Source organism: Petaurus breviceps, unplaced genomic scaffold (genome assembly GCF_028583685.1).
Source record: "Petaurus breviceps papuanus isolate PSGF00001 unplaced genomic scaffold, PetGlider_PUasm1.0 79, whole genome shotgun sequence".
Lineage (NCBI taxonomy): Eukaryota > Metazoa > Chordata > Mammalia > Diprotodontia > Petauridae > Petaurus > Petaurus breviceps.
Genome location: NW_027186523.1, coordinates 849,910 through 877,901, shown reverse-complemented (window position 1 = coordinate 877,901; position 27,992 = coordinate 849,910). Strand labels below are relative to the sequence as shown.

Sequence of the window (27,992 nt, the reverse complement as noted above, 5' to 3'; positions counted from 1 at the left end):
TTAATGTAGCCTACCTCTCAGAGCTGTGAGTATCAAAGGACATAATATTATATAGCACTTAGTTCAGTGCCTAGTATACCTGATAAATGAGTCTGGCAATATATGCGATGTTCTGAATCCATAATCCTCTACTTCTGCAAAGGAGAGAAGAAGACATATTTGCTTATTTCTTTGGGATAAGTTTGGTCATTATAATTATAGTGATTTTTATTCTTAACATTTTCGTTATAGTCATTGTATATATTGTTTCCCTGATTCTGCTTATTTCACTTTTCATCATTTCATAAATCTTCCCATGTTTTTCTTATTCATGGTTGTCATTTCTTATCACAAAATAATATTTCATTACATTGGTGTACCTGTTTCCCTGGGAGAGTGACCAACTTACACTTTGTACATATATAGCTTATATTTCACACTGAGAGAAACACCATGACACCAATTCTTTGTAGGTAACTGAAAACTTTCCTTTGTATCAACATTTCAAACTTGTATCAACGTTTTCTAGCTCCCACTGTTCCTATATGTAGCTATTGTAGTTAACACTCATGGAAAATAGGTCCAACAGAACAACTATGTGTCTTATGTTTTTAATATTCTGTGGATTTAGTCAGTTCCTGGAGAGCTTCTAAATGAGGTTAAATTTATTCATAGTGTGCTTTATGCCTTTTATTGTGATATGATGTTAGCTTTCTCAGATCTGCCTTTGCTCCACAGTTAGATTGCCCTAATGCAAAAATCTTAACTGGAAATACAGTATTTAGGAGGTGGGGAGATAAAAATTTTCTCACATATGAAAATTCAGGAACAAAGAGAAAAAACAGTGGCTAGCTTTTGGGTCTAGATTAACAGGGAAGAAATAAAATTGATATTGTCACTTGGAGTATATTAACAGATCACCTGAGGAAAGAGAAAATAGATTACTTTGAGGAAGGGATCGTAAGCCTACTGTATAATTAAAATTAAATTAAACTTGTTCTGCTTGCCTTCAAAGACAGAGGAACAATAGATGGAAATTTTGAAGAGACACATAGATGTGATCTCAGGGAAAACTTCATAATAATTAGAGCTATTCTAAAGCGGAATGGGTTACTTTGGAAAAGAAAAGGTTTCCCTCCTTTAGGGAAAATCTAGTTCACCATTTGTCAGGTATGTTGTTGAAGGGATTTTTAAAGTACGAGTTGAACTAGAAGACCTCTGAAGTACTGTGATTCTGTGACATTGTTGTGGTTGGGGCTCTGCCCACCCAAAAACTGTTGGGGTTTCATGATGTGTTGTGGTGGAACCATCTCAAAGAATTCAGTCAGATCACCTCTAATCCAAAATTAGGCATTTATTTAGATTGATGCCTCTCATGAAGTGGGCTAAGTTTCAAGACCAACAACTTCAGAGAGAGCAAGATGGATTTTCATAGGGTAAAGATGCAATTACATAACAGAAATTTACATAGAATATAGAAATATTATTAATTATTAAAAAGGCAAGAGGAGTTAAGGGATTAGGTAATGGAGGAGGCATCCCATCTATGGTTTAGTGGTTAAACATTCTGGTCGGGCTGCCCTTCAGTTGGCTAGCTATTGTGGTCCTGTCTTGTCCAGATAGATAGTTAAGTATTGTGATCCTGTCTTGGGTTAGATGGATGATGTGATTGTGGTTGAGTATAAGAGCACACCTGTTTCTTAGGAATGGGTCTAGGGGCAGTGACTTAGGTATAGACAGTAGCTGGGTTCCCATCACATGGACACACCTACTGTTTCTGGGGGAACTAAGAGTTCAGGGACACACCTGTTTCAGTGAGCAGTGAGGCATATATGAAGCAGTTAGGACATTGGCAGGGGTCTAGGTAGATACAGTGGGCCCGCTCTTCAGTGGGACCAAGCCTATAATGAAATTAGAATACTGGGGCTGGGGTTAGCTTTATTAGGATCCCATCAATATTTGTTGATGTTAGTACTTTTTGCTAGAGTGTGTTAGAACTCCTCTAGACTGTGTCATTCTGTGTTACCCTTTTGTCTTTTTTTCCATTCTGTGACCCATCCTCCATTGAGCTGCGAACATAATCTTGTTAAAACACAGGTCTAACCTTAACACTTTCCTCCATAATTGTCCATGGCATCTAGTTTCCTATAGGATTCTTTGACAAGCTGATTGTGCCTCTTTCTAGTCATATATATTACCCCTCCTGTTGCTAAGCAGAAGTCTTACCTCTGGAAGAAAAAAATGATCATTTCATGAGGAAATTCTCTACTTTTCAACACTTAAGAGAATTTTGAAGTCTTATTTTGTACTTTATTATGTGTTATTTGTTATTTTAACCTGATTCATAAATTATTTTAAGATTGATGACACAGATGCCATGGAAGATGTACATTCTTTACTTACAGATGTTCCTCCACCTTCAGGTAAAAAAAAATCTTATTTTTGTATTTTTAATTTTAAAATGTTGCCTAGTTTCTTATGCTTCATTTCACAATGGTTTTATTGATAAATTGATTTTAATAGACTAGATGGCTCTCAGGACCTTTTGAACTCTATTTTCAGAACTCCCAGGTGGAGTCTAATTCATCAGGATGACATTGGATTATGAGAGGGAATGCTGAGTCAGCTCAGTCTCAGACAATTGCCTAAAGAACCTAGAGGAAGATTAGGGAGATATTATGGTGAAGGTGGTTTGTAACATCTTTATCATATTATTGTTATAGCATCATTGAGGTATACCTACAAAATGAAGTAGTTGGATTAGGTGACTCCATCTGATTGAATTTTTGTGATACTATGATAAGGGGAAACTTGGTGATTCTGGTAAAATATGTAGGGAAAAGAGGGTGGTAGATAGAAGAATTATCTTGACAGCAATTTATTTATTTATTTTTTTGCTTTTTGGAGGGCAAAAGGTTAAGTAACTTGCCCAAGTTTACACGGCTAGTTTTTTTTTGTGTGAGTGTTAAGTGTCTGAGGCCAGAATCAAACTTGGGTCCTCCTGACTCCGGGGCCGGCGCTTTACTCACTTGCACCACATAACTGCCCCAATAGCAATTTAAATATATGAAAATATTAGGAGTAAAAAATAGGGATCACATCTGTTGATCTAAGTTTTTTCTAAAGAGTAAGAAGCAACTGAAATCATGATCCTTGCTTTGGAAGAAATCAGTCTTTACAAAAAATGTCCTTATTACGTAAACATTGCCTAGTGAACCACAATGTTAAAACAGTAAATGTTCCCAAAGATTCAGATATGTGTAATGTATAGTATCTTTAATCTGCAGCCAAAGAGATGCAATTTTTTTAGTTGACAAACATTTATTGACTTCCAACTGTGTGCAGAAAACTAGATTGGATGCTACTTAGCAGTAATATAGATATTTATTTTCCATCTTTGAAAGAATACATTAAGAAAATTTTGCCTCTGTGCCCTTTAGCACTTTGAGTGGAAAGTTATGTCACGTTGCTCAGTACTAAGAAATATTTTTTTAAAACCAGTCTTTCAAATAAAATGCTCTTTGAGATATCTGTTAACCTTCATTACTTTTGTTTGCAAGGAATCCAGCAACAAGCATGTACTGACCAAACAACCACTTACTGAGCCTATTTCTAAGCTTTGGGGAAGAAACAGAAAAGGAATAAATGACATGGTTTTATGAAGTTTAGGGATTTTTACAAGGAAGATTTAGTGAGCAGGGGGCTTATGAGTATTTTCAAGTATTTGTAGGGTTGTCATATAGAAGAGATAGTACACTTGTTCTTCTTGGCTCCACAGGGGAGAATAGGGTGGAAGTTGCAGTTTTCAATTCAGCAGGCATGAATTAATTACCTGCTATGTACCAGTCACTGTGCTAAGGGTGGGCATGCAAAGAGAATATTGAAAGCTTCTCAAGGAGCTTACATTCCAGGGAAAATAGCCCAATATGTAAGAAGTAATTTGTATAAGGGTGAATAATACTAGCAAATACGAGGGGGTAAGGAAATGGTTAATCCTATGAGTGACCCTTTAGCTGAGCTTTGAAGAGATTTAGGAGGTGGAGGTAAGGAAGCAGAGTAGTCACAGAGGGACACAGCCTGTGCAAAGTCATGGAAATGGGAGATGGGCCAGTTAGTTGGAGTGTAGCATATTTGAAATTGTGGAATGAGTGATAAACCTGGAACACAGACTGGACCTAGATGATGAAAAAGTTTTATATGTCAAATAGAGAGCTACATTTTGTGTCCTAACAGTGAGAGGAAGCCACTGAAGACAATTGAGCAAGAGAGTGACATAGATCTTTGTTTTAGGAATGTGAGTTTGGCAGCTGTGTGGAGAAAGGATTGGAAAGGGGAGAAATTTGAGGCAAGGAGACTAATTAGAAAGTTCTTAGAGTAGTTAGAGGTAAGTTAGAGTAGTTCAGGTAAGAAGTAAAGAGGGCCATAGCTAAGATGGTTTTTTCCTGACCGAAGAGGAAAGAATTTAGTTAAATATGTAGTGGATGTAGAATCCACATTTTTGGATATGGGAAGATAAGGGAGAATGAAAATTTGTGGATATCTCTGAATTTGTGAACCTGGGTAATTAGAAAGATAGTACTGAACTTAACAGAAAAAACCAAGTTTGTAGGAAGAGTGGGTAAATACTGATGTACTGCTAAATCAACCTAGTATTTGAATCAGATAATGAAAATAGTCATTTCAGATGTAACTGGAAAATTCCCATTCTATAATTTTCAAAATTTGCTGTACTTTAACAAGAACAAAAATGTAGTGTATTTTATTTCTTATTCTAGTTTTTTTTTGTGGCAGGCTTTTATAGCTGCAATACAGAAATTATGCCTGGCATCAATAATTGGACATCTGAAATACAGGTAAAGCTTTCAGACTTCCTTATGCTTTGGAGTAGGCCACATGAATGATGTCAGTATTCTATCCTATATGCATTAGATGTGAATAAAATAACTCATTTTGCAATTTTCTTCTTTGTAGCATGTCATCATCTGTTACCACTTAATTTTTTACAGGTTATCATCATACTTAAATTTAAACATGCCTTTATTTCTTCTCTTTAGATGTTCACTTCAGTAAGAGTATCCAGATTAAGCAATATTAACTTGACAAATCAGACACTCAATAAAAATTTTAATGATCTCTGTGAAAACTTGCTCAAGGTAGGAAATTTTTTCGCTGATTATATTCTGACCTCAAAGTGTTTAGAGCTGAGAGGGGGCCTTACAGGTTTTCTACTGAGTCCCAGAGGCTCAGTGGCTTTCCAAACATCACTCAGGTTACAATAATAGCATAAAAGAGATTTGCATCTCTGACTCCAAATCCTGCTTTAGATATTTAAAAACCATTAAAAGCATGGAACTGGAAAACAAATGTTAAAATTTCTCTGAATTGTTTGTTATGTTTGGTATATGAGGAAGTCTGAGAAAGCTGAATGGTGCGGAAGTCAATTCAGCAAATTTAATAACAACAGACTTGTTTTGTATTGTAAGTCACCAAATTACAGAACAACAGAATAATAGAAAGAGCAATGGAGAGACACATGCATGCTCAAAAAAGGAGTTGGTTTGTTTATGTAATGAGTGATGATGGACAGCCTCTGAAATGCTCTATGAAATGTATTATTATGAACAAAAGGCTTCCAGCATCTTGGCTTTTGGGTCTGTGAAGGAGATATAGATAAATATGGACAAGAATCACATAGAATGAGAAGGCATAGGTTGATTATCCTCATGATATTGATGGAGGGAATATTCAAATTAAACATTTCCAAAGTAATTTATTTTTTCTTTATAATCCTCTTCACAACCTAGTGAGCTGGGTAGTTTAGCTGTCATTATCCCCTGTTTACAGGAAACTGAGGTACAGTGAAGTTAAATGGTTTGTCCATGGTCACATAACTAGTAGTTATTTGAAGAGGTAGGATTTTTGGAATCAGGTCTTTCCTGACTCCCAAGTTTTTTAGTTTTTTACTACCTCACAGTTTCTTCTATAAAACATTACTAAATGGGAGCATTTATTAAGCAAGTACTCTGTGCAGTTGTGGGTGAGGTACCTAGCTTAGATGTAAATAAGACAAGGTCTTTGCCCTCATAGAGCTTATAGTTTTGTTGGAGGATATGACTATACAATAATTATGGTTACAAATAATATAAGAAAAGTACCTGAGAAAAGTACAAGAAAATGATATTGTGAGGTTTAAGGATAAGAAAGGTTCTTATTTATTTGGGGTATCAGAGAAGGGCTCATGGGAGAAGTGACTTTTGAGTTGGAGAGCAAAAGAAGTTAAATATCTGGAGTGAAAAATCATGGAGAATGTATTAGTGGTTTAGAGAGCAATGTGGGTCAAGGCATGGAGGTGGAAAAATACAGAGGCATACTTACATAGGGGATAGCAAACAGTCTGGTTTGACTGGAACGTAGAGTGTATGGGAAGGTATACTTTGAAATAAGTGCAGAGGGCGGCCAGGTAGCACAGTAAGAGCACTGGCCCCAGAGTAGGGATGACCTGAGATCGAATCTGGGCTCAGACACTCAGCACCCACCCAGAAACACCTGGACGTGTAACCTTGAGCAAGTTACTTAACCCCAATTGCTTAGGGGAGGCCAGGTGGCTCAGTGAGTAAGAGCACCGGCTCCATTGTCGGGATGACCTGGGATTGAATCCTGGCTCAGATACTTAGCACCACACCCAGAAATAACTGGCCGTGTAACCTTGAGCAAGTTACTTAACCCCAATTGCTTTAAAAAAAAAAAAAGAAATAAGGGCAGAAAGGTAGGATGGAGCCAGATTGCTGAGAACCGTAAATGATCATTTAAAGAGTTTGAACTTTGTTTCCAGTTGAGAGCCATTGAAAGGTTTTGAACAGAGAAGTGACACAATCAGATCAAGGAATAAGAAAGATAACTATAATAGCAGTGTGAAAGATGGTTTGTAGAAACAGTTCTGTTTAAGTTGTTGTCATAATCCAGGTGGCTGGTAACATAAGTCCCCAGTGCTACATGGAAACCAACAAATGTAATATTAGATTTCTTGTAGAGGAATAGCTTGCAGAACATGGGAGGGAGAAAATCCCATAGTCCTCTGCTCTGGTCAGACCACCATGTCTCTATTATTGTGTTTCTGTATTTTAGGAAGGACATTGATAAAATGGAAGCCATCTTAAAGAGTACAACTAGGATAGTGAGGAGAGTCAAGACTGTGATGTGAAGTAACTGAGAATGTTTAGATGGGGAGAGGAAAAGTCTTATGGGAGACATGATAGCTATCCCAAAGTATCTGATAAGCTCTCATGTGGGAAGGGAATTAGACTTACTCTTCTTGAACTCAAAGTAGTGAGTAGAAGTTGTAGAGAACCAGATTTAGGTTCTGGTGAAATCTTCTTAGCAAGTAGAATCACCTGACTAGATTATCATTGTGGTTTCCCCCTCACTAGAGGTCTGCAGGTGAAGATTGGATGATAAGTTTTTGATAATGTTGTAGAGGAGATTCTTTCAAGTAAATGCTATATTAGGTAGCCTCAAATTTCTTGGCATCCTTATAAAGGGTTCTTACTTTGGGACCTTGAATTTGTTTTTGAAAAATATTTTAAAAATTGGTTTCACTTGTAATACTTTGTATTTTATTTTAAGCATTTAAATTCTTGATTCTGAGAAAAGGCTCAGAGACTTCACCAGAATGACTGCCAAATTGGTCCATGTCACAAATGGTTATTGTTGTTATTTTGAGATATAGCAGACTTCACCCTATTTGTTAGGTAGATGAAAAGGAGCTAGTTAGAGAGGTAGAAACTTGAGGACATGAAAAAGAATAATGCTAGAATACTTTCCTGAGTATATAGGAAGGTTTGGGACCAAAGGTATGAGTATTATAGAGTAAGAAGATAAGATGAGAGACAGTCAAGAAGTAGCTGATCATACAGATTAGTTTTGAGAAGTGGAGGAAGGTATCTGCTCTAAGTGTTGTGCATATGCTATTGGGAGAAGGGTGACAAGAAAACTTTTGGAATATTCATGATAACAAATGATAGGAGTAAATTCTTAACTTACTTAGATTTGGGTTTTTGTCTTGCCTTTTTTGGCCTCAGTTTCTCCATCTGTAAAATTAGTGTGTTAGGCTAGGTGATATTAAATCTTCTTTATGGCTCAAAAAATTGATTAAATTATTCTGTGATTTTCAATTTTTATATGTAACTTAAATTATTCTGATGATAAAATGAGAATCACACTTCATAATATAATGTAGAGATGGAATAATTAGAACTATTAAGCTGCTTTAAACTAATAATATAATAGATATATGTCTTTGAATTTTTAGTAGACTTGTTGACAAATTATAAATATAAATGTACTTTTAATTTTTTAGGTTAAAATTGTGTTGTTATTTAGAAATTCAGTTAATAAAAGGTTAGCCTCTAATCTTTTAATTTTTCTACTATCCAGAATAAAATGTAAGTTCAAGAAATACATTTTACACACATATAGATAAAATAAAAAGTGACTGATTTTTTTTATTTGATAGAGCCTGTATTTTAAACTTCGTTCCATGATACCCTGCTGCCTTTGCCATGTCAATTTTACAGTATCTCTTCCTGAGGATGAATTAATTCAGGTAATTAACATTCAGCTAATTTATTTAAAGTGTCTTCAGGAGTTCTATTTGGGCTACTTTATCATTAGTATATAAATATTGTTGTTCAGGTTTCAGTTATGTACAGCTCTTTATGACCTTGTATAGGGTTTTCTTGACATTTTTCCTTGGGAGTGGTTCACTGTTTTCTCCTCAAAGTATATATATATATATATATTTTGGTGTAATATAATACATGTGTGTCTATATGTGTGTGTGTGTGTGTGTTGTAGAGACTAATTTTCATCTCAAAATTGTTTGAGCATATTTTAATTAGAAACAATTGTCTTGTGGATATAGTGAAATTACTTTTATTTGAACTTCAGCCACATTTTTTTACCAAATGGCATGTATGCTGGAGAGATTCCATTATATTAGTCTATGCAATTACTATTTGATGAGATTTTGTGTACCTCTTATTCCATGGAGGAATTAGTTCCTGAGAACTCCTATGGAACATCTGGATTTATAAATCTAGATTGTACTTTATCCATATCAATCCCAGTATGTAAATTTATATAGTTTACTGGCTGAAGTTGTCAGCTAAAACAGTTAATGAAAAACTTGGTGTTTTGATGGCGAAGTAGAAACAGGACTTCCACGGGGCTCTGGCTCCCACTTCCTCCAATTCATGTAAAAGGTGACTGAACAAATTTTGGAGCTACAGAACCCAAAAAATGACACAGAGGAGCTAACCTCCTGCTGAGGATAGCCCGGCAGGAATCGGCCAGCGCAGCGCTCTGGGAGCTGACCCCAGCCACACTCCAGCTGGAGGTTTTAGCCTCAGGGTGGGCCTGACCAGTGTCAGATCACCAGCAGTTGTGGCGGTTTCCAGAATTATCAACTCATAGATGCTAAGGACAAAGTGAGAGGTCAGTGCAGTATGGACTTTGGGATCCAGTAGTTTGGGAGTGCGGTCAGCCTTTGCCCCCATGGTGAGAAGCGGCTGAGGCGCCACGGTTGTGCAGCCGCTGCCACACCGCAGCTTCAGCTCCTGGCTTGCAGATTATAGGGGGACCAAGCTACCAGTTTGAGAGGTAATCACTCTTGCTTTAACCTGCTTGAATCTGGATTGCGGTCTAGGGTGGAGGTCCTGTGGTGTGCAACCAGCTTGCCAGAGCATGTGGAGGCTTCAGAGATGGCACCCAATTAATACCTTCGGCAGCTGAGAAAACCCCAGCATTTGGGATGAAGCTCCCCTATCTGGTGGCAGAGTCCTACTGTGGCCAAAAGTCAAGTAATTGAGTGGCAACATGAGCAGGCAAAGGAAGCAAAGGAAACAAAGCAACCCAACTTTACACTCCTATTTTGGGGACAAAAAGGATTAAAGCATGCAACAGGAAGACAGTGAAGTCAACTCCTGGACCAAAAGCTTCCAAGAAAAATATGAGCTGGTTACAGGCCATAGAGGACCTTAAGAAGGATTTTGAAAAGCAAATAAGAGAAGTGGAGGAAAAATTGGGAAGAGAAATAGAACAATGCAAAAAGTTTATGAAATGAGAGTGAACAACCTGACTGAAGAAAATAACACCTTAAAAAATTAGACTAACTCAAATGGCAGAAGAGGCTCAAAAAGGTAGTGAGGAGAAGAATGCCTTAAAAAGCCCAATTTGCCAGATGGAAAAAGAATCTCAAAAGCTCACTGAAGAGAATCATTCCTTCAGAATTAGATTGGAGCAAATGAAAGCTAGTGACTTTATGAGAAATCAAGATTCTATTAAACAGATCCAAACAAATGAAAAAATAGAAGGCAATGTGAAATATTTCATTGAGAAAACCATTGACCTGGAAAATATATCCAGGAGAGATAATTTTAAAATTATTGGACTACATGAATGCCATGATCAAAAAAAGAACCTAGAAATCATCCTCCAAGAAATTCTCAAGGAAAATTGCCCTGATGTTTTAGAACCAGAGTGCAAAATAGAGATTGAAAGAATCCACCCATCACCTCCTGTAAAGGATCCCAAAAAGAAAACTCCTAGGAATATTATAGCCAAGTTCCAGAATGCCTAGATCAAGGAGAAAATATTATAAGCAGTCAGGAAGAAAAAATTTGAATATTGTGGAAACACAACCAGGATAACATAGGATCTGGCAGCTTCTACACTGAGGGATCGAAGGGCTTGGAATATGATATTCCGGAGGTCAAAGGAGCTGGAATTAAAATCAAGAATCACCTAGCCAACAAAACTGAGTATCATGTTTCAGGGAAAAATATGGTCATTCAGTGGAATAGAGGACTTTCAAGCATTCTTGCTGAAAAAACCAGAGTTGAATAGAAAATTTGACATTCAGATACAAGAAACAAGAGAAGCATGAGAAGGTAAACAGGAAAAAGAAATCATAAGGAATTTATCAAAGTTTGAACTATTTACATCCCTACATGGAAAAACGATAATTGTAACTTATGAAACTTTTCTCAGTATGAGTATAGTTGAAGGGAATAGAAATATGTGTACATATATATGTATATACGCACACATATATGTCTATATAGGAGGGTATATGGGCATATGGATACATATGTGAATGTGTGTATATATGCAGGTATACATATATAGAGGGCACAGGACCAATTTAATAGGAAGAGATAATACTTAGAAAGTGAAATTAAGAAGTGAGAGAGGAATATAATGAGAGGAGATGGGGAGAGACAGAATGGGGTAATCTATCTCATATAGAAGAGGCAAGGGCAAATGGTCACAATGGAGGGGAAGGATGGGAAGGCAAAAGGGAATGGGTCAACCTTATTCTGATTGAATTTGGCTTAGGGAGGGAATGACACACACTAAATAGGGTATCTCACCCTACAGGAGAGTAGGGGGGGAAGGGGATGAGAGACCATATAATCTATTTGCTTTAGTTTTCTAACAGCAGATTCAGTATGTCAATTTTTGGGACACTAGGTGGCACAGTGGATAGAGAGCCAGGACTGGAGTCAGGAAGACTCCTCTTCCTGAATTCAAATCCAGCCTCAGGCACTTACTATCTGTGTGACCCTGGGGAAGTCATTTAATCCTCTTTGCCTCAATTCCTCACCTTTAAAATGAGCTGGAAAATGACAAACGACTCCAGTGTCTTTGCCAAGAAAACCCCAGATGGGGTCATGAAGAGTCGGACATGACCAAAGCGACTCCACAACAACCAAATATGTTGATTGATACAACTTGAAGTCTTTCTAAAGTGATAGAATGCACCAGGATTTGTATTTTCCTGGTATACCCTTTAATAACCCTGTGAGGGTCATCTCCAGAGTTGCAGAATCTAAGTCATAAAGAGAATCCACAGTCCTCTACTCCAACCTATACTTAAACAAGAATCTCTTTTCTGATAGATCTGACAACTAACCATCCAGCCTTCTTTTTCCAGACCTCTAGTATAGGGGAACCCACTACTTACTGAGGTATGCTATTCTACTTTTAGATATTCCTCCAGGACCAAAATGAACAAGTCTAATTTTTACTTTCCTGTGTGATAGTCTTTCAGATATTTGACAGTGTCTGTCATGTTCCTCCTAAATCTTTTCTTCTTTAGCCTAAACATCTCTAGTTCTTTCAGTCAGTTCTCCAGTTATGTTACTATAAAATCTTTCACCAACTTTTTTGTCTACTCGTGGATGCTATCCACCTTAAGAATGTGCTTCATAAAATGTGGCTTCTAGAACTTAATGCAATACTCTAGATATGGTCTGATCCATTGCCCAAGTCCAAGATAGTATCTGTCTCTCTGTATTCAGTATAAGTTGCAAAGAAGGTGGACATCTGCATTAATACACATGGTTTTCTTATTAGGAGTTGCCTACACCAGTGGAATCATTAGTCCCATCAGAAAAATAGTGTAATCCAAGAGCTCATTAGATTTTTTGATCATCTATGTCATAGTAAACTTACTAAGCTTATAGTCTACTAAAACCTTGAAAGTTTTTCAGAGAAACTGCTGACTAGCCAAGGCCCCCCTATCTTGTACTTCTGAGGTTGATTTTTTGAACCCAAGGTTAAAACTTTAATTTTATCCCCATTGAACTTCATCTTCATAACTTTGGTTCAATTTTCTACCCCATTAAAGTATTTTTGTATTCTCATTCTTTAATCCAATATGTTAACTATTTTTCCTACCTTAATATTTTCTGCAAACTTGAGAAGCATGCCACTGTATCTTTAGCCATATAGTAGATAAAAATATTAAACTACCCAGTACTAGGTAGATAGATATATACGGGGCATTCCAGTAGAGATTATCTTACAAATTGACATTAAACCATTAATAATTATTCTTTCTATCCAGCTATTCAATTGGGTCCAGATCTGTCTAACTCTATATGCTGTTTTTTCATCCCCACCTCTCCATATTTTTGACAAGAACAGCATCACAGATTTGGTCAAATGCTATGTAAAAATCTAGGCAAATTATGTCTAGTATATGACTTGGTCTTGAATCCCTTCCCTATTTTTTTCATCTTCATCAGGATGCTCTGTTGGTTCTTGATGCACTTCTAAAATGTAGTTCACTGAACTCCACTATGGTCTTTAGCCTTCTTCTGATAGTCTAGTAATCTTGTCTAAAAAAAAAAAAAATAAGGGGGTGGAGTCAAGATGGCAGAATAGAAGCAGGACCTCCCTGTGGCTCCGGCTTCCACCTTCCCCAATCCATGTAAAAAAGGGACTCTAAACAAACTTTGGAGCTGCAGAACCCACAAAATGACACAGAGAAGCTAACCTCCTGATGAGAACAGCCCGGCAGGCCTGCAGGAATTGGCCAGCCCAGTGCTGTGGAGCTGAGCCCAGCCCCATGCCCCAGGCTTTAGCCCCAGGGCGGGCCTGACCAGCTGCCAGTAGGAGGGACTCCAGATCAGCAGCAGCTGTGGCCGTTTCCAGATTTATCAACACATAGATGCGAAGGACAAAGTGAGAGGTCAGTGCAGTCTGGACTTTGGGACCCAGTAAGTGGGAGCGCGTGGCTTTTGCCACTGGGGCGAGAAGCCTCTGAGACTCCGGCATAGCCAGCCAGCACCACGTGCAGCTTCAGCTCCTGGCCTGCAGAGTGTAGGGAGACCAAGCACCAATCTGAGGGGTAATCGCTCTTGCTTTAACCTTCTTGGATCTGGATTGCAGTCTAGGGTGGAGGTCCTGGGGTGTGTGTCCAGCTTGTCAGATTGTGTGTAGACTTCAGAGACGGTACCCATCTAATACCTCTGGCAGCTGAGAAAACCCCAGCGTTTGGGACAAAAGCTCCCCTGTCAGGGGACAGAGTCCTACTGTGGCAAAAAGCCCAGGGGTCAAGTGACTGAGGGGTGACATGACCAGGCAAAGGAAACAAAGCAGACACAAGATTCCAACATTAGACTCCTATTTTGGGGACAAAAAGGATCAAAGCATGGGACAGGAGGAAGACAGTGAAGTCAGAACTACTGCACCAAAAGCTTCAAAGGAAAATACGAGCTGGTTACAGGCCATAGAGGACCTTAAGAAGCAGATAAGAGAAGTGGAGGAAAAATTGGGAAGAGAAATGAGAATTATGCAAGAAAATTATGAAATGAGAGTCAATGGCCTGACTGAGGAAAATAACACCTTAAAAATAGACTAACTCAAATGGCAAAAGAGGCTCAAAAAGGCAATGAGGAGAATGTCTTAAAAAGCCCAATTTGCCAGATGGAAAAAGAGTCTCAAAATCTAACTGAGGAGAATCATTGCTTCAGAATTAGATTGGAGCAAATGGAAGCTACTGACTTTATGAGAAATAAAGATGCTGTTAAACAGATCCAAACAAATGAAAGAATAGAAGGCAATGTGAAATATCTCATGGGAAAAACCACTGACCTGGAAAATAGATCCAGGAGAGATAATTTAAAAATTATTAGACTACCTGAAAGCCATGATCAAAGTAAGAACCTAGAAATCATCCTCCAGGAAGTTCTCAAAGAAAACTGCCCTGATGGTTTAGAACCAGAGGGCAAAATAGAGATTGAAAGAATCCACCCATCACCTCCTGAAAAAGATCCCGAAAAGAAAACTCCTAGAAATATTATAGCCAGGTTCCAGAATTCGCAGATTAAGGAGAGAATATTACAAGCAGCCAGGAAGAAACAATTTGAATATTGTGGAAACACAATCAGGATAACCCAGGATCTGGCAGCTTCTACACTGAGGGATTGAAGGGCTTGGAATGTGATATTCCGGAGGTCAAAGGAGCTGGGATTAAAACCAAGAGTCACCTACCCAGCAAAACTGAGTATCATGTTTCAGGGGAAAATATGGTCATTCAGTGGAATAGAGGACTTTCAAGCATTCTTGCTGAAAAAACCAGAGTTGAAAAGAAAATTTGACATTCAGATACAAGAAGCAAGGGAAGCATGAGAAGGTAAACAGGGAAAAGAAATAATAGGGAACTTATCAAAGTTGAACTATTAATATTCCTACATGGAAAAACAATTATTGTAACTTATAAAACTTTTCTCAGTAGTTGAAGGGAATAGAAATATATCTTTATATCTATATAGGAGGGTATATGGGCATATGAATACATATGTGAATGTGGTGAATGTGTGTATATATGTTTACAGGTAGACATAGAGGGCACAGGACCAATTTAACAGGAAGGGATGATACTTTAAAGGTGAAATTAAGAGGTGAGAGGAGATGGGGAGAGACAGAATGGGGTAAACTATCTCATATAGAAGAGGCAAGCAAAAACTGTTACAATGGAGGGGAAGAACAGCAAGGCAAAACGGAATGGGTCAACCTTATTCCCATTGGATTTTGCTTGAGGAGGGAATTAGATACACACTAAATAGGGTATCTCACCCTACAGGAGAGTAGGGGGGAAGGAGATGAGAGGGGGCATGTTGGAAGGGAGGGCAGGCTGGGGGGGAGGGAAGTTGGAAGCACACACTTTTGAAAAGGGACGGGATCAAAGTAGAGAATAGAACAAGTGGCAGGTGCGATAGGAAGGAGGGAAATATAGTCAGTCTTTTACAATATATCTACTATGTTATTTTCTTGCATTAGCCACACATATACAACCTATACTGAACTGCTTATCTTCCCAGTAAGGGGTGTGACAAGGGAGGAAGGGAATGAATCTCGAATTCAAAGTTTTAAAATCAAATATTAAAATATATATGTATATATATATATATACTATTATTAATACTATTTTGCATGTAATTGGGAAATAAGATATACAGGCACTGGGGCATAGAGATCCCCTGGAAAAGTCGAAAGGGGTATGGGAGAAAATATGGGAGAGAGCGGACTGGAGGAGGGGATATCCTGTGGGACTGCTATTTTGGGGCAGGGGATAGGGGAAAAGCGGGGAGAAAATTTGTAACTCAAAATCTGGCAGAAATGAATGATGTAAATCAGAAGTTAATAAAGCATTTGGAAAAAAAGAATAAGAAATTTGTTTGACTTAGCCTATTCTTGATAAGACCAACTCTCTTTTTTTACTGTTACCTTTTCTAGATGTTCACTAATTATCCTTTTGATAATATATTTTAAAGTTTTGTCAGGCATTAATTGTCACTTAGATTGACTTATAATTGGCAGGATTTTTTGTCTTCCAACTTTTTAATAAACTGGAACACTTGCTTTTCCCTCATCCTGAGAAACCCCCTCTCATTTTCCATGAGGTTTTATAGCTCACCAATACTGAACAGTCATGTATTTTTTTCCCCATGCCTTAGGATATAGTTGTTCAAGTTGGGCTTTTATCAAGGGGGTCACTTTTGTTTCCACAATAGCTCTTTCTAGTTGATCTTTTATAGAAATTCCAAAGATTTTTGCTCAAAAACCTTACGTGACTCCTTACTTGTGCGATAAAATATAGACACTTCCACAGACTGCCTCCTGGCATTCTTTTTCCCTCCTTTTTTTTATTCATTCTGTATTCTGGTCAAAGAAGAGTACTCATTCTTGTTCTAGATCTTCCCTCTCCTGCCTTCACACAGACTGTCCATTTCATCTAGAATATTTTTTGTGGTTGTTCAGCTGTGTCTGACTCTTCATGACCCTGTTTGGGGTTTTCTTGGTAAATGTATGGGAGTGGTTTGTTATAGCCTTCTCCAGCACATTTTACAGGTAAAGAATCTGATGAGGCAAAGAGGGTTAAGTGACTTGCCCAGGGTCTTGAGGTAGTAAGTATCTAAGGCCAGATTAAACTCATGAAGATGAGTCTTCCTAATTTCAAGCCCAGTAATGCTATCCACTGTTCCACTTAGTTCCCCCATCTAAAATATTACTCATTCCACTTTGTGGAAATTCTTCCTCTGAGATACAGCTAGAAGATGACTTTCTTTTTGCAAGAAGCATTGTATCATTTACCTTATGGAAAGTGATCTATCCTCCAAATCTCTCTAAGACTTTGCCTGGCTCTCCTACCTCTCACCTTTGCCCCATTGCAATGTTCTGCATGATAGCTCGTTTGTATACTTAGTGCATCTTCCCTATAATTCTGTAAACTCTTTAAAGTCATGCTTTGTTTTTCATCTTTGTTGCTTCTGTACCTAGCACAATTTGTTACTTAATAAGTATTTAGTAAATGTTTAATGAATTGATACTGACATTGATATTGCTCTCCTCGTTGCAGGTCACAGTGACAGCAGTTGCAATAACATTTGACAAACATCAAGCTGTGCAAACCACAAAAACTCATGTGGAAAAGTCATTACAAAGAGGTGAGCATTTGAAGGATAAGAAGTAGTTTGCTTAGAAGAAATGTATTGTTTAGTGATAAAAATTGGAAGACAAATAGATGAAGTAGTTAACTTGTTTGGATCATCCTAAGCATTAGAATTAGAATTAAAGCATAACTTGAATCCTTTTTTTTAATTTACTCTCTGGATAGTTAGCTATTATTTATCTGTTTCAGTGTTTCTCAGCAGTGATGTGGATAATTTTTATTTATATTTTAGAATGCAGTTGAGTAGAGAGGGGAATGGGGGGAACTGACCATATCAGATTTTGCTTAGGATAATATTAAAATAGGAGGGTTAAGGATTTGATTTCATTGGTACAAAAAAATCCCAGGTGAAGAAGCTACCTCTTCAGATTCTCTCCTTTTCTGCAGCTTACACTCAAGAGATTAAATAAGTTGTCCAGGATTACATGACTAATATGTGTCAGAGGCAGGACTGGAACTCAGGTCTTCTTGGCTTTGAAGTTGACTCTTTATCCATTATTCCTCTCTGCCTCTAAGTCTTAAAAATGTTAAAAATAAACATTTAAAAATATGTTGAAAAAGGGGTGGCTAGGTGGCACAGTGAATAGAGCACTGGCCCTAGAGTCAGGAGGACCTGAGTTCAAATCCGGCCTCAGACACTTGACACACTTACTAGCCGTGTGACTTTGGGCAAGTCACTTAACCCCAATTACCCTCCAAAAAGCAAAATATATATATGTTAAAAATAAATATTTTTAAAGATATAACTTAATATAGAATAAAGGGTTTTATAAATTCGGGAAACTATGCTGAGGTACACAGTTTATTAGCCAAATACAAGAAATGATTCAGTGCAGTGAGAGACCAAGATTATAGTAATATTAACCATATCCTTAAACATTTTGACTGTACTTTAGGTAAATGTGAAAGAAACCAGAGTTACTAACAATTGCTTACATACTCAAAGGGAAATAAATCTTTATTTTCTCTAAGTTTTATGATTTTATTTGCTAAGGTAAATCTCATTTTCCATCTCCCTACATTGTCCTAAGTCTACAGTAGTTTTACATTTTCATGATTGATTTGAGGTAGTGCCAAATACTAGAACATATTAAAAATGGTGGTTGAAATTGTTAGCAAAGAAACTAGGCTGTAAATAACAAAATAAGCTATCAGTAGTGGAGATAAGTGATAGCATTTATTCCTAAGGTGGAATAGATGGGAAATTGTGGAAGGCAGATGGAAAACATCTTAAATAAATGAATCCTATACAGCCAAGGGCCTAACTTATCTTAGTCTAAGAGCACTGCTAACTGCAATATTATTACCATAGTGTATCTCCTTAATGCAAATATTTGTTTCATTTTGTTTATATTATCCAAAATAAATATCTGAATTCCTGGTTGCTTATTATTTTATTCCCTTTCTTTGATTCTCTGCTCCAGCCAACAGACCTTCTTGCTATTCCTCACACACAGCACTTTCTCTCCCGTGCCTTTGCATAGGCTCTCCCTCATGCCTGAAATACATTCCCTTCTGTACTCTACCTTTTAGAATTCCTCATTTCTTTCAAATAGCCCAAGTGGTGCTTTCAGCATGGAGCCTTTCCTGATCCCTTCAGCTGCTTATGGTTCCTCCTCCCACATTGCATTTATTTTAGATATGCTTTTATCTGTACATTCAGTCAGTTAGCTGCTAGCATTTGCTAAGCTCCTATTATGTGTTAGGCATGGGGCTAAGCACTGTGGAGATGCAAAAAGGCAAAAGGAACTCATGGTCTAAGGATGGAGACAATATGCCAACAACTATATATAAATAAGATATGTATAGGACAAAATTGAGGGTAGCCTTAGAAAGAAAGCACTAAGCTTAAGGAGGACAGGGAATAGCTTCTTGCAGATGAGACTTTACATGAGACCTGAAGTCATCTCTGGAAGCTAGGAGGTAGAGATGAGGAGGGAGAGAATTTCAGACAGTGGGACCAGCTAGAAAAAATGTTTGGTGTTGGGATATAGAATGCCTTGTGTGAGGAACAGCAAGGTCACCGGTGTCACTGGATTGCAGAATACATGATAGATGGGGTTTAAGGCTGAAGAAGACTGGAAGGGTAGAAGAGGCTGGGTTAAGAGATTTAAAAGTCAAACTGAATTTTCCATTTGATTCTTCAATTAATAAGGAGCTCCTGGAATTTATTGAATAAGGGCTTGACATGGTCAGATATGAGCTGTAGAAAGATCAATTTGACAGCTGAATAGAGGATGGCCAGAGGTGGGGAGAGAGTTGAGGCAGCAGCCTATTGAATTAGTCCAGGCTTGAGGTGATGAGGGTTTGTATCAGGTTGGCAGAAGTGTCAGAGAAAAGAAAGGGGCATATATGAGAGATATTACAAAGATAAAATTGTCAGGACTTGGCAGTAGATTAGATGTAGGAGGTAAGGAAGCACGAAGAGTTGAGGGTGTTGGCTAGATTTTGAGCGTGGGTGACTGAGAGGATGGTGGTATTCTCAAATATAATAGTGAAGTGTTGGGGGGGGTGTTGAAGGAAAAATAATGAGATCAGTTTTAGATTTGTTGAGTTTAAGATGTTCATTGGCCATCCAATTTAAGATATCTAATAGTCATTTGGAGATGTGATATACTGGAGATCAGTAGAGAGCTTAGGACTGGATAAATAGAATCATCTGACAAAATGGGAGATTTGATGACATTACCAAATAAAGTAGTATAGAAGAAAAGAAGAGGTCCCAGGAGAGTTTTGTGGGTCCTCCATGACTAGAAGGTGTGACTTAGATGAAGATCACAAAGGAAATTGAGAAAGAATTGTCAGAAAGGAATGGGGAGAACCCAGCTAAATCAGTCTTTGGAAAACCTAGAGAGAAGGGAGTATCAGGAGGAGAGAGTGATTGGTAGTGTTGAAGGCAGCAGAGAGGTTAAAAAAACCCAAAACAGGGGCAGCCAGGTGGCTCAGCAAGTAAGAGCACTGGCTCCAGTGTCGGGATGACCTGATCAAATCCGGGCTCAGATTACTCAGCACCATACCCAGAAATAACTGGCTGTGTAACCTTGAGCAAGTTACTTAACCCCGATTGCTTAAAAAAAAAAATACCCAAAACAATTAAGACTGAAAACAGGCTAAATTAAACTTAAATGTACCAGTTGATTTGGTAATTAAGAGATCTTCAGTAACTTTGAAGAGAGAATTTACAACTGAATGATGAGGTCAGAAGCCAGACTGCAAAGAGTTTAGAAAATGACAGGACAGGAAGTAAAAGCACCTGTTGTAGGTGGTCTTCTTAAGGAGGTTAGCCACAAAAATGATATTAGTGATAAGATGATAGATGTACATGTTATCCCCCCTTAACATGTAGCTCCTTGTTTTATTTTATTTCTCCAGCACCTTTATATGTAGCTTGTTGATGATTGCTCACTAATAATACAGTATTAATAAATAATTTTTTTTCTCTTTTCCCTCTTCAAGCCTCTACTGACAATGAAGAGCTTCTACAATTTCCACTGGAACTTTGCACAGATTCCCTTGCTTCTCATCCTTTTTCATCAGCTAAAGGTTGGTTAAGAAAAATAAAAGTAATATTTAGCATTCAGTTCTTTCTACTTGTTTGCTCATTTTAGATTAATTAAGTAATTTTGAGGTAAGAATATAGCCATTAATTCTTATATTTGGTGTTTTTTTCCGAATTCTTAAAAGCAAAAAACATTGCCTTCCATTCATATTTTTCAAGTATTTGGATTATAGACTGTGAATCTAATTTTTAATAATCTACTCCATACCACAGATATAGTTACCATATTTCTTTAGATCAGTGGATTCTTCAGTATAACCTGTCATGTAGAGAACTTCCTCTCCCTTGAATTTTTCTTATAAAAATTATATTCTGAATATTCAGAGAAAGGAAAATTATTGTTCACTTTATTATACCTATATAGCATGGGTAATGGCAGGAGGATGTGTGTAAGTGGGAAAAGAATGATCATTTTTTTCCTGGTAATTGACTTTTGCATATTTTGGCTATTAAATTTAATAGCATTACTATTAGATAGGTAAGCTTTCCCAAGTACAAAATGATTATGCCTTTGTAACTGATAACTTCACTTTTGCCTATCAGTTCTTGGAAAGAAATGGAAAGTGGATCTTCCATCTCCCTTCTGCTATTAGTATGATTAAAAAAAATAATATTCATAGAATTACTGAGTGACTCATTTCCTACGATATATACTCAGGAGAAAAGAGGAAAATAGTGCTATGATGATGATCTAAGTTCTTTCAGAGATAAATTTAGGGCTGTTTTATATAGTAGTTGGATCCAAATTATTCTGATTTTCTTCATTTTTTAATAACCACAAAAATTCCTTATGTCTTTTTGCTATTTATTTTAGCTGATACTTGTATCATATGTAATGCAGTAATGCATTTGAGTCTTTTAAAACACCAAAAGATTTTTCTATGTAATTTACTAGGTCTTATTTTTTGAATTTTAAAAAACACCAAAAAGTTTTTCTATGTAATTTTCTAGGTCTTATTTAATATTTTGAAAGTTTAAGAATCAGATGCTTTTATTATGTGAATTAGCTAAAACCAGTATCTTTGGCCTAATTTCCTTTTTTTTTAAAGTGAGGGATTTAAACCTATGATTTTATCAGTGTAGGGAATTCCTGGTGTGGGAACTCTCTTCATTGATAAAGATTTTCAGTTTTTTCGATTTATTTGTAATACACACACACACACACACACACACACACACACACACTTATCTATGTAATGTTATAAAAATTGCCTAGGGCACTAGAGGTTAAATGACTTTTTCATGGTCTCTTTTGCCAGTATGATTCAAACCTAGATCCTCCTGACTCCTTCTGTCCCCCTTGTCCTTTAACTATTCTGTCTGTCTTTCTCTTCATTATCTCTTGAATTTTCAATATAAGACGCCTTATAATACTATCATACCTGTTTCTGTTGAAGACATATAAAAGAAAAAACAAATTCTGGCTATCCAAATTATGTGTGTTTATATCCGTGTATATATAATATGTGTATGTGTGCACACATACATATGTACTTGAATTATGACAATAAGTAAAACTGTCAAGAAATCACTGTATGAAATTCAGGGATCTTTATAGAATATTGGCTTGTTTCCTACCCTTCCCTTTACTTCCAATGAACCACATTGATATAGAATTAACAATAAACTCCCTGTCTTTCTTTCTCCCCCTCCCACCTTTTCCTCCCTTCTTCCCTTTCCTCCTTTTCTCTCTCACTTCCATCTTAACTCCCTTTTCTCTTCTCATTTCTTCCCTCCCTCCCTCTATTGGTAATTTTAGCAGCAGCCCTGTATACTTAATTTTTTGTTATTTAAACTAAGCTTTAAATAGAGGGAGCTAGGTGAGGCAGTTGATGGAACGCTGGAGTTAGAGTCTGGAAGATCTGACTTGCCTTAGACACTTGATAGCTATGTGACCCTTTGGAGTTTTTGGTTTTTTTTTTTTTTTTTTTTTTTTTTTTTGGTAAATTCTAGGCTGTATTGCATGTGTATTTATTTTGATGTTTTTTTCTTCAGAAGCTGTATTACTCCCTTTAGAAATAGGTAGAAGTCTTAACAAATAATATTTTAAGAAATCTTCCCCAAGTGTGATTCAAACTTTCTGGACAACATGATTTTGAAACAGTATTTAAAGAAAAGGATTATTGAGATTATTATTTTTTAATGGAAAGATTGAGAGAAGATGAGATAGAGAATGAGAGATAATGATCAGGAAGGGGAAGTTAAGAATATGGACATTGCTAATTAAGGAACTTCAAATTACCTACTATAAGTGAAAAGTAAAATTTAGGCTATTGATTTTCAAATAGAATTAAGGATTTGGTTTTCATTTTCTTGTCCAAAATATAGTTACTTGACTAGTAAAATTTTTGCCTTCTCTTTATTGAAGGGTAGTACAGTTTCACATAGCCATAGAGAACTAATCATGACATTCTTTTTTTTTGGAAGGGAGAAGGCAGGGCAGTTGGAGTTAAGTGACTTGCCCAAGGCCACATGGCTAGTAAGTGTTAAGTGTCTGAGGCCAGATTTGAACTCAGGTCCTCCTGACTCCAGGGCTGGTGCTCTGTTCACAGTGCCACCATGCTGCCCCAATCATGACATTCTTTATCATTACATCAGTACTTTTACCTTTTTATTTGTAGATGTCTTCCATGATCTTTCTGACTTATTGAATATTGGTCTGTTGTATCAAGGCAAGGATTATTAGTTTGTACTAACTGACTATGCAGAAGGATTACAGGCCTGAATTGTTTGTCCTTATTAATTTTTTTCCTTTCTAATCCTTTGATGGAAAGGATGGACGGGCATAGATCAGTCATTTAATCAAGTATTTATTAAGTGCCAACTATGTAACAGATACTTTACAAAAGTGAAATAGTCCCCACCCTCGAGGAACTTAGTGGAGACATAAGTATAAAATTGTGTTTTGTATTTTGTGTAGACATCTCTATACACTTTGGGTAGACATCTATATATATACATAGATGTATGTGCATGTATATAGATGTTTATACAAAATATGTACAAAACAGAAGATATTTTGGGGGTCTAGGGTAAATACTGTTAGTTGGGGTTGGATCATGAAATGTTCCACATAGAATATGGCATTTGAGCTGAATTTTCAGGGTAACTAAGAATTCTAAGGGTAGAGGTGAAGATATTTACATTACAAGCATGGGAAACAACTAGTACAAAGGCATGGAAATGGGAGCTGGAGTGCTATGAATGACAGACAGAAAGAGGGCCACTTCTCCTGGACTGTGGAGTTATGTGAATGAACAATATGTAATAATCTGGAAAGATAGGTTAGAGCCAGGTTGAAAAAGTCTTCAAATTTGATCTTGGAGGTCATAGGGATTTTTACTAGTCATTGGAATTTTATTGGGTAATAGGAGAGTGATGTGGCCATATCTGAATTTTAGGAGAATCACTTTGGCAGCTCTGTGGAAGATGAAATGGTGTGGGGAAGGAAGGCTAGTCAAATTATGCAAGTGAGAGAAAGCAAGGGCCTGAGCTATAGTAGTATCTGTGTGAGTTGAGAGAAGAAGACTGAAGTGAGACATTTAGTAGAAGTAGAAATGACAGTATCATCATTAAATAGAAAGAATGAGGAGTTTAGGGTTGTACCAAGGTTGCAAACCTGGATGATTCAAAAGATATTAATTAATGAGATCATAGATCTGTTTGAATATTGAGTGTCTTTTGATGTTATTTCTAATTTTCTTTCTTAAGAAATAGTCAAAATACTTCAGTATATTTCATGTTTATATGTTGAGTTTGATGTAATTTTGCTAGCTGCTATGATTTTTTTAGTAATTAAATGATGAAAATTGCTGAACTTGAATTATTTTTTAAGGGATTTTGTGATGTGTGGGACATCTACATTCTCTCATAAATACTTTGAGGAACATAGATTGGTTAATTAGTTGTCAGAAATACTTATATCATTATGACTGTTGGATTATTTGTCCCTCATACCTTAGTAAAAGATGGTTCAGACAAAAGTTATGTATGTATCACTAGGATCAGAGATTCAGAGCTAGAAGGCACCTCAGCAGTCATGTAGTTCAGAGGTGTCAGACTCCTATGTTCAGCCAACCAGATTAAAATCAAATGAGAATTGTTTAACAAAGTAACTAAAAATACAGTCTAAATCTAGATAATGTTCATTTGTGGTTTTTTTAAGTCACATCCCTTGCTTTTGGAGGGATCCATTTCTATTTGAGTTTGATACCTCTGATCTAGATTGTAATTCCCTACTCTTAGAGATGAGAAAACTGAATCCTAGAGAGATTAAGTGATTTGCCCAAAATCATACAGGTAGGTAGTTTCAGAAATGGGATTTTAATCTAATTCCTTTTGACTTCAAAACCAGTAGCTTTTTCTAGTATACCATGTTTTAATTGATATTTTCCTAGGCTAAAAGTCAAAATTAATAAAGTTTTTTATTCAATTTATACACAAAAGGCTTAACAAGGTTTTTTATATGTATATTATTTACACATTGAATCCATGAGAGCTCTGTTGACCCACCTTAAAGACTTTGAGGGCTTGATGAGTTTTCACCCGTTTTAAATTCAGTGATACTAGGCAAATGTGTCCCAATCCAATACTATTTTGATCTCATTTGAGTCTTTGACCAACTAAATGCTTCATAGTATATGCAATTTTGAATTAAGAATATTGATAGTTTTACTATATCAAAGTTTAACTTTGATATAGTAAAAGTTCAGCTTTTTTAAAAAACTTTTTTCTTTTTTTAATAGTATTTTATTTTTTTCCAATTAGAAAAATAATTTTTGGCTTTCATTTTTTATGATGTTTTGAGTTTAAAATTTTTTTCTCTCCCTTCCTTCCCTCCTCCATAAAACTGTAAGCAGTTTGATGTAGGTTATATATGTGCAGTCATATAAAATATTTGCATATTAGTCATGTTGTGAAAAAGAAAGAGAACAAGAGGAAAAAACATACCCAAGAGTGAAAATAGTATGCTTTGATCTGCATTCAGATTCTGTCAGTTCTTTCTCTGGATGTGGATAGAATTTTCTATCATGAGTCTTTTCAAATTGTTTTGGATCATCGTATTGCTGAAAAGAGCTAAGAAATTTGCAGTTGATCTTTGCACAGTGTTGCTGTTACTGTGTACAATGTTCTCCTGGTTCTGCTCATTTCACTTTTTAAAATGCAGTTATGAAAGAAAAATTTCTTTGTTGATTTAGCCGATGATAATTATTTAAAAGGATTTGTGAACTATTGAGCTGGGACAATATATTTCCATTTACCGGTGCTTGAATTGAAAGTTCAGAAAAGCACTGCTAGTTGTCATGGTATTGAAGAGTCTCATTTGAGAAGGTCATCATTTTTATGCAAAAAATCATTTTGTAGAGGCGACTAGGTGGCTCAGTGAGTAAAAACGCTGGCCCTGGAGTCAGGAGGACCCAGGATCGGTTCTGGCCTCAGATACTTAACACCCACACACACAAAAAAAAACTGTCCATGTAACCTTGAGCAAGTTACTTAACCCCAATTGCTTTAAAAAATAATAATAATTTTATATGACTCCCTGTTAGGTTGGTTTATACCTTTTCTAGGATTTACTGTGTAATCTGAAGAACATTATAACCTTGTCTTATCTTTGTTTCTATTCTAAGCTATTTTTATTTCTTTCCAAATTTGTTTTTAAAAGGTAGTTTAGTATAAATAAAATGCTAAGCTAATTATTGCATTTATGTAAGTGTTCTGAAGCTACCAAGTAGAAATTATAAATAGATGTGAGACTACAATGTTAGCTTTAACCTTTTCATGCTAATTAATGGGTTCTGAGACTTTACAAGTTTAAATGGATTTTTATCCTTGCTGGCTATGTATATAAACAATGTAGAGCCTACTTCCACATGCTACTTTTTCTTCCTCTTTAATGTTACTGCCAGAGGGCAACTGTTATTAAAGAGAGAGGAGATTCACAGACACGTCTGAAAGAAGGGAAGATAAAGAGAAATAAAGAAATTAATTTGAGAGAGTAACGGATGAGGAGGAAGAAACAAGAAGGTATTGAGTCTAATGAGCCTCAATCCAATCTACTTCATTTAAATCAGATTCTTAACCATTTTTGTGTTTTGGCAGGAAGACTGTGGACCCATTCTTAGAACAGTATTTTTAAATGTATAAAAATAAAAATAATACAGCTATATTGAACTACAGTCATCAAGATATGTTTTTTTAAAGTTCACAGAACCCAGGTCAAGAATTCTTAACTAGAAGGATAGAAAATAAATTACACAGGGAGATAAAAATGTAGGAGAGAGAGGGAGGGAGAAGGATAACTTATAAGGGAAGGAAAAAAAAACTAAGAGGAGGACAGAGACAGAATAGGAAGAATTGAATGGTAGGAAAACCAAAAGCTAAGACTGAGATGATAGGAATAAAAAAGAGAGAGAGAGAGAAAGGAAGGAGGCAGAGCTGGAAGGGCATTGAGATACACAGGTCATTGTATGCCTTACTTTGAAATAGATTCATTATGGTAGTTATAGTAGGTATTTACACAATTAAAGAATGTTGGAGCTAGAAGGAAACTAAGATCATTTTAGTCAAACCTCTCATTTTGTAGAAAAGGAAATTAAGGTCTAGAGATATAAAATGATGTGCTTAAGGGTATACCACTAGTAGATGAAAGAGCTGTTATCTTCCAGTCCAGGTCTTCTAACTCCAAATTCAGCTCTCCGTAAAGTAGATTTATTTTTCTTTTATCAGTTATGCACATTTAACCTAACCTGTTCAGTCTTTCTTCTCTTTACTAGTTTAGAAATAATGTAGCTATTATTGTAATGCCAAAAAGACCTAATCATTTATCTGTTAAATTGATTATCAGCATATTTATTGAGAACTTCTACATGTATGTATATATTTGGATAACATTATATGTAATTTAAATGTATAGCTTATTAAATAGAAAAACTTAACCATTTAAGTCAGGAAATTCTGTATCAATAGAAAAACTAAGAAACAAAGGGAATCTTAAGTTATATCCTGATCATTAACACTCCCCATTGTTTAAATAGAGGGTAGAATATCATTTATAGAACCTCGGATCTGGGTAGAATTGTATATGTCAAAAATCCCTTTATAATAAACAGAAAACAAGAGTTTTAGTTTCCATTTATGTAGCAGGTTTCTCAG

General features: G+C 36.4%; 1 protein-coding gene across 18 annotated transcripts in view; it reads left to right on the top strand.

Moving 5' to 3' along the window:
* Nucleotides 1-27,992, top strand: part of LOC138175780 (C2 domain-containing protein 5-like) — a 133,542-nt gene that overhangs the window by 82,182 nt on the left and 23,368 nt on the right. For all 18 annotated transcript variants that reach the window (XM_069106245.1, XM_069106252.1, XM_069106253.1 and 15 more), the window contains 6 exons: nt 2,339-2,402; nt 4,771-4,832; nt 5,034-5,132; nt 8,492-8,581; nt 17,186-17,273; nt 20,735-20,821. In XM_069106245.1, the coding sequence (XP_068962346.1) occupies nt 2,339-2,402; nt 4,771-4,832; nt 5,034-5,132; nt 8,492-8,581; nt 17,186-17,273; nt 20,735-20,821 (490 nt within the window). The remainder of the gene's footprint in view (nt 1-2,338; nt 2,403-4,770; nt 4,833-5,033; nt 5,133-8,491; nt 8,582-17,185; nt 17,274-20,734; nt 20,822-27,992) is intronic.